At 37.6% G+C, this 13,500-nt stretch overlaps 1 protein-coding gene across 6 annotated transcripts in view; it reads left to right on the top strand.

Moving 5' to 3' along the window:
* The window catches only part of TDRD3 (tudor domain containing 3), a 179,113-nt gene that overhangs the window by 61,198 nt on the left and 104,415 nt on the right, over window positions 1-13,500 (top strand). For all 6 annotated transcript variants that reach the window (XR_016507406.1, XR_016507405.1, XR_016507407.1 and 3 more), the window contains exon 2: window positions 6,322-6,406. Coding sequence is in view for 3 of the 6 variants with exons in the window: in XM_090258148.1 (XP_090114274.1) it covers window positions 6,322-6,406 (85 nt within the window). In the remaining 3 variants the exon portion in view is untranslated. The remainder of the gene's footprint in view (window positions 1-6,321; window positions 6,407-13,500) is intronic.

The following is a 13,500-nucleotide window of genomic DNA, read 5'->3' as shown; positions in this document are numbered from 1 at the left end:
ACCTACATGGGTAGTCGAATTTCCTTCTACACCCTTATGGTTGCTGCCTTTAGAATTTTTTTAGGTAGATTTTCCCTTTTTATATTTTGTAGGGATCGGTATTTTTATTGTTATAACAATTTTAGAATTTCTAATTATTAGTATTAGTTCCCTGATCTTTTACTATGAAACTAGACCTAGTCTTTTAAAATATATTTTGGAATTCACTGTGAAGTAGCTAGTTGTGCTTTTTTGTGTGTGTCGGTGAAGTATCTAGTTGAATAGGAAACTGATTTGTATAGATGTTCGCTTATGTTTATCAAAAGCTCATAGTTCTAATATTAGAATTAGTTACTGATAAATAAAAATAGTGTGTTGTAAATAAAAACTGTGATGATGGCCAGAGGGAAGAGGAGGTGAAGGTGGAGGAAATGGAATCTCTGTAATAGTGGAAACAAAAATAAAGGAAAAAAAATAATAAAAATAAATTTCAAAATGACGTGTCGTAATAAAAAAACTACTGAACTGAGAGTCAAAAAGCGTTCTTGTTTTTATTTTGCATCACTTAAGTTTGTATTTCGGGGCAAGTTTAATTAACTTTGGGCTTTTTATTCAGCTTTAGAATTGAAGAGGTGAACTTTGATTATTTTGATGACCTATTCCAGCTCATCTGCCATCCTATAATCTTTTACTGCTAAAGAGTTGCTTTCCTAGAAAACAAAGTGTTTTGTTAGTCATTCCATGTTATTTCCCCATTGTGTAGGAATCTTGAAAGTTGCATTTCTGTAATAACTCAATTATCATTTAAATATCACCCATATTCTGTTGTGTACTGACAATTTCTAAAATTAGCCTCAACCTGTATTTATCTCTCCTTTCTTCTCAATTTCCCAGCCAGCATGTTCCACACTTTTTTACTTCCATGTTTTGCTCATACTATTCCCTTTTATGTATCTTTCCAATTTCACAGCCATGTTGAGCCCCTATAACATTCTTTTAATCCTCACCTGAGAATATATTTATTGATTTGAGAGAGAGAGGGAGAGACATCGATGCGAGAGCAACAGTGATCGCTTGCCTCCCATATACACCAAAACCGGGGCTCAAAGCCACAACCTACATATGTGCCCTGACCAGGGGACTGAACCTGAGACCTTTTTGATGTTGTAAGTTGGTGTTCCAACCAACTAAGCCACTTGGCCAGGGCTATAACATTCTGTTTATAATTATTTTGGCTTTATGTGATAGCTGTTTATGTATTGTATTATGCTTTATATGAGACTGTAAAGTCCTTCCTTAAAGGCAGGTGCTTCATTTTCATCATTTACTATTCTAATTACTGAATCATAATATTTTTCACATAAATAAGGACTTTATTAATATTTGTAGAACTGAATTTATAAGGTGATTAATGACAGATATAGTCAATGGCTATGAACAGTGAAAAATTAACAGAATAATAAGGAAATTAACTTAGCAATTTCTTTTAAAAATTATTTATTTATTTATTTGTTTATTTATTTTATTTTTAGAGAGAGGGGAAAGGAGAAAGAGAGGGAGAGAAACATCTCTGTGTGGTTGCCTCTCACTCATGCCCCCAAATGGGGACCTGATGTGCAACCTAGTTATGTGCCCTGACTGGTAACTTAGCAATTTTTTAAATGAAATATAATTTATTTGACCAGCCACTTATTGATAGACATTTGAGTTATTTATAGTCTTTTGCTCGTGCAGACAATGTTGCAATTAATAACCTTGTACATACCTCATTTGTGGGGTCAGAACTTTATCCATGTTTACTTTTGTTATAAATTACATATATACACACACACAAATATATATATATATATATACACACACACACACACACACATTATACATATATAGTATGTATGCATATACACATACTATATACAAGGTCTGTTCAGAAGGTATCCAGCCATGTAATATGAAAAATAGAGACATATATTGAAGAAGATGTAAGATACAAGAAACATTGTACATTGGATAGTGACACCTCAGTCCCCTTCAAAGTAGGCACATTGGCTCCTCACACAGTTCTCCCAGTTGCCTTCAGCTGCCCTGTTGTATTTTCCTGAATCTCATTGACGGTCTGGAATCTCTTCCCTTTCAAAGGTGATTTTAGTTTTGGGCAAAGCCAGAAGTCACAGGGCACCACATCTGGGCTGTAGGGAGACTGAGGCACCTAAAAGATTTGATGTTTTGCCAGAAAACTCTGCAGGAAACATGATGCATGAGCGGGTGTGTTGTCGTGATGAAGCTGCCAATCACCAGTTGCCATAGCTACAGTCTTCTGAATCATCCAAATAGTTTCCACAGAGAAATGTTCAAACTTAATGTTAAATTTGATGCAGATTCATTGCTCTACCAGCTTAGTCATTTTTAAAAATATGCTTAATTGATTATGCTGTTACAGTTGCCCCAATTTCTTTTCCCTTTGTTCCCCTCCACCCAGTGACTCCCCCCTCCAGTTGTCCCACCCCTTAGTCCATGCCCATTGGTTGTGCATATAGTTCTTCTCAACATCTTTCTGTCTACTCCACTCCCTCCTACTGTGCTTCTTAATTCCTGTGCCATCTCCCTCCCTTTTCCCCTCCCCCCTTTCCCCTCCCTGCCGACCTCCCCCCCAAATGTTCCCCATACCTAAATTTTTTTCCCACTCTCGTTGCCTAGTTTGCCTTTGTTTTGGTTCCCTAGCTTCAATTGTTGGTTGTTATGATACAGTTTTCATTTTAAGTTCATAGTTTTGATCCTCTTTCTCCTAAACAAGTCCCTTTAACATTTCATATAGTAGTGGCTTGGATCTGATGAACTCCTTCAGTTTTCCTTTGTCCTGGAAGCACTTTCTCTGTCCTTCTATTCTGAATGACAGCTTCGCTGGATAGAGTATTTGTGGTTGTAGGTTTTTGCTTTTCATTACTTTGAATATTTCTTGCCTGTCCCTTCTTACCTGCAGAGTTTCTTTTGAGAAATAAGCTGATAGTCTTATTGGGACCCCTTTGTATGTAATTCTCTTCTTCTCTCTTGCTGCTTTTAAGATTCTCTCTTTATCTTTAATTTTTGACATTTTGATTATAATGTGTCTTGGAGTGGTTCTCCCTGGGTCCAGTTTATTTGGAACTCTCTGTGCTTCCTGGACCTGTAAGTCTATTTCCTTCCCCAAGTTAGGGAAGTTGTGCTTCATTATTTTTTCACATAATTTTTCAATTTCTAGTTCTTCTTCACCTTCTGGCAACCCTATGATTTGGATGTTGGCCTGCTTATAGCTGTCCCATAGGTTTCTAAGCCTCTCCTCATTTTCCTCACTTTTCATTTCCTCCTTCTGCACTGTTGACTGTTTCTTCCCTATGTTCCAATTTGTTGATTTGATCTCTGGTTTCTTTCCCTCACCACTAGTTTCGTATATGTTTTTGTTCATTTCAGTAGGACTAGCCTTCATTCCTTCTCTGTCTTGTTTAAGAATCTGCTGTTAGGTTTGTAAACATTTTTATAACCAAAGCTCTGAACTTAGGTCTGAAAGATTTCCTATCTGCTGAGATATTAGATTAGATATTTGCTGTCTGGTCAGCTGCATCACCAGGATCTCTATCATGATCTGTGCCATCCTGACAGTTTTGTGTTTACCTTTGCTTTCTGGGCGGGGCTGTCACACCTCTACGCTATAGGGGGTGGAGCCCTGTGCACTCGTCACTACCGGGCGACCCTTCTCACCACGCTGTAGTGTTTTCTGTGAGGGTGGGGGTCCAAGATGGATTCCTGCCGTTCACTCGCCACTGAGAGACTGGGAGCCTCCTACTCTGTCCCCACCCCATCCAGGCCTCACAGTTCAAGGCAATGGGGGTGTGTCTTCCCTGGCATTGGAATTGTAAACTGATGGGTCTGGTCTGCAGCCGGGGGTGCTCCCCAGGTGCTTTTTGCCTCCCCTTAAATACGGGTGTCTGTGCTTACCGCCGCCCGCTGCCATCACCACTGCTGCCTCCGTCAGCACAGCTTGACCTCTCTGCCTCAGCTTCACCCCTCCTACCCATCCAGCAATTTTTTTAAGTATATTTTATTGATTATGTTATTACAATTGTCCCAATTTTTTCCTCTTTCCCAACTCTGCCAATAGATCTTCCTTCCCTCCAGCAATCTACGCCCCTTAGTTAATGTCCATGGGTCATGCACATAAGTTCTTTGGCTTCTCCATTTCCTATACTATATTTAATGCTCCCCTGTTTATTCTGTGATTACCAGTTACACTTCTTGATTCCTGCACCTTTCCCCTATTCACCCCTTCCCCCTGTCCACTGAAACCCGTTTCACCACGTTGTAGTGCTGTATGTCCGAAAGGGTCAGGGAGGGACCAATGCCACTTGCTCAGCACTCACCCCTTTTCCTGTCACTTCTCTCACTTCCCATATGTGACTGGCCCTCCTCTAGCTGTTGCTCTAGTATTGGTTCCCAGAGTGGGTGGGTTTGCGGACGTTCTAGGACCAGGGTGGGGGACCTCTAAACAGACTCTCCTGAGAGACCGGCAGTTTCTTCTGCCACCCTGGCCCCCACTGGCTTTCACAGCCAAAAGCAATGAGACTTTATTTTCCCAGCACTAGAACCTTGAACTGGGGAGCCTGGTTTGGGACTGGGATTGCTCCCCAGGTGTCCCTCCCAGGTTTCATAATGTGTGACTGATCTTTCTGACCACTAGCCACAGCTACTGCCTCCCCCACTACAGCTGCCATACCACATCCTTTCCGCCCTAGTTCCGCCACTCCTACCTGTCTGGATGAGTATTGCTTCTTCTTTATATCTTTGTTGGACTTCCATGCAGTTTGATTTTCTAGTACTAGTTGGTTTTTGTTTTGAGGTCATTGTAATCCTTCTTATGGTTGTGGAAGGAGGCAAAGCATGTCTACCTATGCCTCCATATTGGTCCGAAGTCCAGGAATTTTGAATTAAAGTAGTGTTTTAACCATCTATGCTGATTGCAGACATTTGTATTTCATGGTCCCTTATATTCTATTAGAACTGCCTCCCATTTGTGTATTCTTAACATACTGATCTACATACTTATTCTTAATTTTTTTTCTCTGTAACCCACTTAACTAGCTTTTATTCATCATTGTAGTTTAGCCTTCCATGGCCTTAAACTTTTAATTGTATCTAATTTTGTTAAACACATTTTTGCTTTGATTTATATCTATACTTGCCTGATGTTATCTCCTTGAACTTATTTATAGGCTTATCAACTTTAATGTCCTGGTGTTTTTACACTCTTCAATTTACATTTCTTTTTTCTTTCTCTGTTTACTTTAGAGAACTCATTCATTCCGTTTCCTTAAGGCAAGAGCCCTTTGGTTGTTGTCTCCAAGTAGAGTTTAGTTGACAAATATCTTAGAATCAGTCTAACGTTTGGCGTTGATAGTGGAATAATTGGCCATTGGGAGCTAGCTGTCAGACTAGTACTCCTCTGTCTGTCTAATGGGTGAATGCCTGCAGAGGCAGTGCTAGCTAGCACTAGCCCTTTGGTTAAAGGAGTTGATACATATTACAAAATATGTCAAATGCTAGTGGGCAATTTTATAGATGAACTTTTTGGTGGATGAAACCTGAATTGTAGAATTTGTCAAAGAATTTCAAAATGGCTGTGTTGAGCATAAATGTATGGGTTAGAGATGATCCTCCCACCTCAGATTCAGTAATCTTGAATTAATTATTGCCTTATTGCTTGCAAGAGATGTGCGGTTCGTTTGGACTGGGTAAAAGAACAAAGGGCAATAAGACAATGAGTAAACTGAAAAGATACAGGAAAGGTAAAAGACACAAGGGAAAGAGTTGCCTATCTTTGTGCCACTTGCAGTCATTTTAAGGGTTTTAGGGAACATTACAGTTAAGAAAGGGGACTTGAGAAGATAATGTAGGAAAATAGCACAGAGGAAATTTCTGTTGGACCAAATTTAAAGTTATGTTGTTTTTAGCTCTGTTTTTAGAGTGCATCTGAATCTCCAACAGTTTACTGTATTACCAAGTGTTTAAGTTAGAGATTATATTTGTATAATAGTAAAGAGTAGCTTATACATTCTTTAAAAAGTATATTGGTATTTTAATTGTCTTACCACAATATCCAAATTGCCATTAAAAAGGATACAAAAAGGGAAAAATATGCACTGTTCATTCTATTCTATCAGCCATAGTGAATAATCAGGGAGTATCCACGACTCTTTCCCTAGTATTTGTGGAAGCATTTCATAGTAGAGAACAAAATTGCATGTTGATTTAAAAAAATAATTTTGGTTAATTTTTATTTTAGAAAATATTAAGCTATTTATTTTATTCCAACAGGTATCTTTCAAATGAAGGTATTGAAGCTTGCACAAGTTCTCCTGACAAAGTCGATATAAATGACATCATCCTGATTGCTCTCAATGTAGGTTTTGTTTATTAACATCTTTAATCTGGAAGCTATATTCATGAAGAATGTTTTATAGAATAAGCTGTATTTTATAAGTAATACAGAATAATTAATACATTCTTTTTTAGTGTCCATTTTAAGTTAACAGTAATGTTTATTGAAATTGCTAATCTCATATCAGAAAATTATTAAAAATATATATATTACACAGCATCCAATGAAAAGCGGAAACATGCAACTAAAACTTATTTTTTAACGCAGGGTTCAGTTATAGAATTGTATAACATTTAAATTATCTGTATAATAGCAGTAAAAACTGATCAGATTGCCATTTAATTAACATAGAAACTCAAGTTATAGCTTTGTGACAGTTGTATTTATTATTTCAGGATAACATATCCTGTTGATAAAAGTAATATGTATTATATAAGACTTCATAAAACATAGGAAATAAAATAAGAAAATTTAAGCTACTAAAGATTACTGTTAATGTTTTGATATATATTTCTTTCTAATCTTTCTCCCTCTATCCATCTGAATAGCTATATCTTTTCCATAATTGGGATTGGCTTTTGGATTGTTTTTAAGAGTTATAAAAATTATTTTAAATATAATAAAAGTAAACATATTTTTTTCTTTTTTAAAATTCTTACCCATGAATGTATTTATTGATTTTAGAGAGACAGAGGAAGGGAAAGAAAGAGAGAGAGACAGAGAGAGAACATTGATGTGAGAGAGAAACATCAATTTGTTGCCTCCCATATGTGCCCTGACTAGGGATCAAACCAGCAGCCTAGGTATATGCCCTGACTGGGAATTGAATCTGCAACGTGTTGGTGTCCGGGACAAGGCCCCAACCAACTGAGCCACCCAGCCAGGGCAAATATTCGTTTTTTAATCTTGTAAGTACCCTAGTGGGAATTTCCATGTTGCCTTTACAATAACTAAACTTATATGTTATGACACATAATTAAGTTCATAAGAGATTTACTATCTGACATAATCATCATTACTGCAAAATAGATGTAACCAAAAGCAGAAATGGCAGCAACTGATAACATTTAAAATATAAATACATATGTATATAACTACATATAACTTTTCAAATTACTTAAATTTATACTTATATAATGAAATGGGTTTAAACAGATAAAATTTGTTTGAAATCTTATTTATCAGCTTCTTTGAAATTTATCAGTAAGACTCATAAGATCTTTTTTGTTTGTTTATTTCTGAGCTAAGTTTTTAATAAAAGACTATAATTTTTTAAAGTAAGCATTAGAAAGTATGAAGGTTATCTGTGACTACAAATGGAAATACTTCATAGTCACTTTAATTTTCTTCTACTTGCACCCAAATTCATCAATTTTATTTTCAAAATATGTTGTAAAGACCTTAAAAAAAAAAAAAAACTCTAAAGATGATAAGAAAGATTTTGTGACAATCTTCTGCTATTCTTTATTTTTCTTATTTATATACTTAAATAGCAATGAACTATTTACAGCTGAGTGTGAAATTTAAATAAAATAGATCAAGATGAAGTATTTGCAGTATGCACATGAGAAGTGCATGATGGCCATTATTTTCATTAGTCTTTATATTTTTCTTTGAAGTATATAGTCTAATACTCCAACCTAAGTTATAATACCATATAACAGGAAAAAAAATTAATCAAGATAAAGTCTACACCAAATAATGTACTTTTCAAGTTTATTGCCTTTAAATAAAATCAGACATTTATAGCAGCAGTTCCCAGCCTTTTTGGCACCAGGGACTGATTTTGTGAACAACAGTTTTTCCACAGACCAGAGTGGGGAGCCAGGGGAGACAGGAGGCGGAGCTCAGGTGGTAATTTGACAGCATTTATGTACAGGTAGGAGAGAGCTTGGAGACCTCTGATTTATAGTATTTCCGTTGAATTTTGTTTCTCAACTTTTTAATGATTATTAATCAGTTGTTAGGAAAGACTTGTAATATTGATTCTTAATGTATCTAATTTATTACATATGGGAATAATAATCCATGCACAAGCTTTCTTCTGTTCCCTTTCTCTTGTGGGGGTCACACTGAACTGGTTCCTTTAACCAGCAATGAATAATGCAATAAGATGTACACAGTGTTTCTGCCTGGGGAAGTCAGTTAGAGGCTAGTAGCCAAATCTTTTTATTGGACTGCCCATGAAGATACTGTCTGCCTACCTGAAACAAAATTCTAGACTCCCCCCTCCTCCAGAATAAAGCAGGGGTTGACCATAAATGACACTGTTTATACAGATAGTAGACAGTGAACCACGTTTTTAGTTAGGAAATGGTTCAAGTGCAAAGTTCCCAAATGCCAAGTTCCCAGGTGCCAGCCCAGGACCAACCTTACAAAAGCAGGCCCTTATAAAGGGAGTAGCCTCCAAGCTGCTAAGTGACTATTTTCTGTGCAAATTTTTATGTTGAAAAAGAAGGTTCTTAATTTTTTACATTGTAGAATGGGGAGTAAGAATATTAAGAAATGACATTGAAGTCCAGCACGTAGTTTTGGTTTCAAATACCTAAATTATTCAGAAAAATAAATTAAGTGTTAGCCCAGTCTTTTTTTTTTTTTATAGTTTATTTATTTTTTTTGTATTTTATTGATTATATTGTTACAATAGTTCCAATTTTCTCCCCTTTACTCCCCTCTCCCCAGCATCTCCCTCCCCCAGCAATCCCCCCCAAGTCCATACCCATGGTTCGTGAAAAATAACTATCCCTCCCTCTCAGATATTAAGACCCTTTGTAATCTTGTAAAGGACAATGGGCGAAGGTCTCAAGCTCCTCTAGCTGCTTGAAGCTGGACAGGGTCGTCGTCCTACCTACCCTTGGGTCCAGAAAACCCTAATAATAGTGGGGGTGTGGAGGGGAGGGTGGCCTTCCCACATGGGGAAGGATCGTGCAGACTCCAGGTCAGTTGGCTGTCCCTGGACAACGGCGTGCTTGGTTTAACAGGCTGGCATCCTTGTTGTATTCTGGGGGCAACAGATTTGGCGAAAAGGGTTAAAAGACATCATTCAATCCATAACCACTAGATGACAAAAGGCAGGGATTAATTTTTCAATGTCCCACTTTAGGGAAGAGAAGGGCTTCTTTGGAGGAAGGTGTGCCAGGCACATCTCACCTGTCCAAAACCCTTTTGCCCACCATACTTAGTTTGGGCTGAGGGAAATAATTTAGGTTTCCCCCCCCCTCAGACCTCTGGGACCTTTCTGTCCAAGCCATTAGGATAGAAGAGAGAAACCAGTTTTAAAGTGAAGCCCACAGACCATCCCATTCTTCACCAACCCAACCATTTAGTTCAGCCAAACCATTGAGTCTTAGGAGGCAGCGCTGCAGAGAGGATTAAGTGAGGCTTATGCGTACAGACAGTCACTCAGGTAATGCGATCATAGGCTTATGCCCTTTGAAAACAGAAAACACATGTTAATTTATGTAACATAACCAACAAACAAGTCTCTAAATCTGTAAGGTTGTCTTATTGGGGAGACATCCAATTGCAAGGCACTTGACATTCTACTTGCCTGCAACTTGAATATCTTTGATGATATCACAGACATGGTTTAATTTTCAAGTGAAACCATTTTTTAAATGAGAAGAAACTTTTAAGACTGTTAGTTGCCCTACTTTTTAGTCTACTACTGATCATTGTGATTTTCCTAAGATTACCCTCCTTGTCTTTAAAGGGACTACATTAAGTCCATTTTTAATTTATCCTGTTCATTTGCATAAACACAACAAGAGCAGCAAATGATCACTTATGATCTTTAGTTCTGCTTTGCTGGAACTTACCCAAGGAACATTTAGGGTGACCTTCAGTCTGCTCTTCATGGCACAGAAGTTGAGCCACATACCTGGCATTCATCCTTGCCTGTACACACCTGTCCTTTCCAAGTCTTTCTGGTTTTTCATTGTGTCCTATGGTCCCTTCTAGCCATCTTTCAGGAAAACAACCTTCGTTCCTTCCCTGGAAAGATTGCTGTGGACCGCACAACCAACCATGGTACCAGGCCTTTTATCTTGCGGGCTTTTATTACCTTTGAAAGTCATTCCCAGTTCCTTGGGGCTTTTTGGTAACAACCTGAGCCCAAATATGTCTCCTTTAGGCTTGACATTCCAGTCAAAGGCTTGGTCAACAAGACCTCTATTAACAACTGGTCTTATTAGTTCTATGCAAAGAAACTTCTGTCATTACTTACTTGTTTAGAATGCCAAACTCTGGAGGGATCAAATAGGGAGAAAAATATACAACGTGAAGGAAAATCTTTGTCCTAATATTCACTGAACTGGCATTTCCATTCTTCATATTTTCATTTTTCCCCCACTAAAAATAAAAAAAAAATTTGTTTGTTTTTCCATTACAGTTGTCTCACTTTTTTCCCCCTCTTACTTCCCTGCACCCTGCCCCTCCCTTCCCCCACATTCAGTCCCCACCCAGTTGCCCATGTCCGTGGGTTGTTTATACATGTTTTTTGACTTGACCCTTCCCTTTCTTACCCCCTTCCCTCCCTCCCACCTCCCCCCTTGTTACTGTTAGTCTACTTCTTGTTTACATAGCTCTGGTTCAATTTTGTTCATTTGTTTGTGTTGTTCATTAGTTTCCTGTAATAGGTGACAGCATAAGGTATTTTTCTTTCGTTGCCTGGCTTATTTCGCTAAGCATAATTCTCTCTAGTTCCATCCATGTTGTTGCAAATGGTAGAAGTTCCTTCTTTCTTTCTGCTACATAGTACTCCATTGTGTAAATGTACCACAGTTTTTTGATCCACTCATCTACAGATGGGCATTTAGGTTGTTTCCAGCACTTGGCTATTGTGAATAGTGCTGCTATGAACATTGGAGTGCATAGACTCTTCTGAATTGGTGTTTCAGGATTTTTCGGATATAATCCTAGCAATGGAATTGCTGGTTCAAAAGGCAGTTCCATTTTTAGTTTTTTGAGGTAATTCCATACTGTTTTCCATAGTGGCTGCACCAGTCTGCATTCCCACCAGCAATGCACCAGGGTTCCTGTTTCTCTGCATCCTCTCCAGCACAAGTTGTTTGTTGATTTGTTGATGATGGCCATTCTGACTGGTGTGAGGTGATATCTCATTGTGGTTTTTATTTGCATCTCCCTGATGGCTAGTGATGTTGAGCATACTTTCATATGTCTGTGGGCCCTCTGTATGTCTTCTTTGGAGAAGTGTTTGTTCAGGTCCTTTGCCCATTTTTTAATTGGGTTGTCTGTCTTCTTGGTGTTGAGTCATATGAGTTCTTTATATATTTTGGAGATCAATCCCTTGTCTGAGATGTCATTGGCGAATATATTTTCCCATATGGTTGATTTCCTTTTCATCTTGCTGATGTTTTCTTTAGCTGAGCAGAAACTTTTTAGTTTGATGTAGTCCCATTTGTTTATTCTTTCCTTTATTTCCCTTGCCTTAGGAGATATATCAGTGAAAACATTGCTACGTGGGATATCTGAAATTTTCCTTCCTATTTTTTCCTCTAGGACTTTTATGGTATCACGGCTTACATTTAAGTCTTTGATCCATTTTGAGTTTATTCTGGTGTATGGTGTAAGTTGGTGGTCTAGTTTCATTTTTTTGCATGTCCCTGTCCAGTTCTCCCAACACCATTTGTTGAAGAGGCTCTTTTCACTCCATTTGATGTTCTTTCCCCCTTTGTCAAATATTAGTTGACTATATGAACCTGGGTTTATTTATGGGCTCTCTATTCTGTTCCATTGATCTATATGTCTGTTTTTATGCCAGTACCAGACTGTTCTGATATCCGTGGTCTTGTAGTATAGTTTGATATCAGGTATTGTGATTCCTCCTACTGTGTTCTTCCTCAAAATTGCTGTGGCTATTCGAGCTCTTTTTTGGTTCCATATAAATTTTTGAAGTATTTGTTCTAGGTCTGTGAAATATGTTGTTGGTATTTTAGTAGGGATTGCATTGAATCTATAAATTGCTTTGGGTAGTATGGACATTTTAATGATGTTGATTCTTCCCATCCATGAGCATGGTATGTGCTCCCATTTATTTGTATCTTCTTTAATTTCTTTCTTCAGTGTTATGTAGTTTTTTGAGTACAGGTCTTTTACCTCCTTGGTTAAGTTTATTCCTAGGTATTTCATTTTTCTTGTTGCTATGGTAAATGGGATTTTTCTTTCAGTTTCTATGAGTTTTTATTGTTGGTGTATAAAAATGCCTTCGATTTCTTAATATTGACTTTGTATCCTGCTATTTTGCCAAATTCACTTATTAGGTTGAGTAGTTTTTTGTGGAGTCTATAGGGTTTTCTGTGTACACTATCATGTCATCTGCAAATAATGACAATTTTACTTCCTCTTTTCCAATTTGGATGCCTTTTATTTCTCTTTCTTGTGTGACTGCTGTGGCTAGAACTTCCAAGACTATGTTGAATAGGAGTGGAGAGAGCGGACATCCTTGTCTTGTTCTTGATCTCAGGGGGAATACTCTCAGTTTTTGCCCATTGAGTATGATGTTGGCTTCAGGTTTCTCATATATGGCCTTTATTATGTTGAGGTATGCTCCCTCTATTCCCATTTTGCTGAGAGTTTTTATCATAAATGGGTGTTGTACTTTATCAAATGCTTTTTCTGCATCTATTGATATGATCATGTGGTTTTTGTCTTTCATTTTCTTTATGTGTTCTATTATGGTTATTGATTTGCGAATATTAAACCATCCTTGCATCCCTGGGATGAATCCTACTTGATTATGGTGTATGATCTTTCTAATGTGTTGCTGAATCCGGTTTGCCAATATTTTGTTGCGGATTTTAGCATCTATGTTCATCAGCGATATTGGCCTGTAGTTTTCTTTCTTTGTTGTGTCTTGACCTGGTTTTGGAATTAGGGTTATACTGGCTTCATAGAACGGGTTTGGGAGTCTTCCCTCTTCTTGTATCTTTTGGAATAGTCTGAGGAGGATAGGAGTTAGTTCTTTCCTAAATGTTTTGTAGAGTTCACTTGTGAAGCCATCCGGTCCAGGGCTTTTGTGTGTTGGGAGTTTTTTGATTACTGCTTCAATTTCACTAGCTGTTATTGGTCTATTCAGACTTTCTGCTTCTTCTTGA

This window comes from Furipterus horrens, unplaced genomic scaffold, assembly GCF_987537825.1.
Source record: "Furipterus horrens unplaced genomic scaffold, mFurHor1.1.pri manual_scaffold_12, whole genome shotgun sequence".
Classification (NCBI taxonomy): domain Eukaryota; kingdom Metazoa; phylum Chordata; class Mammalia; order Chiroptera; family Furipteridae; genus Furipterus; species Furipterus horrens.
This window is presented reverse-complemented; position numbering and strand designations above follow the sequence as displayed.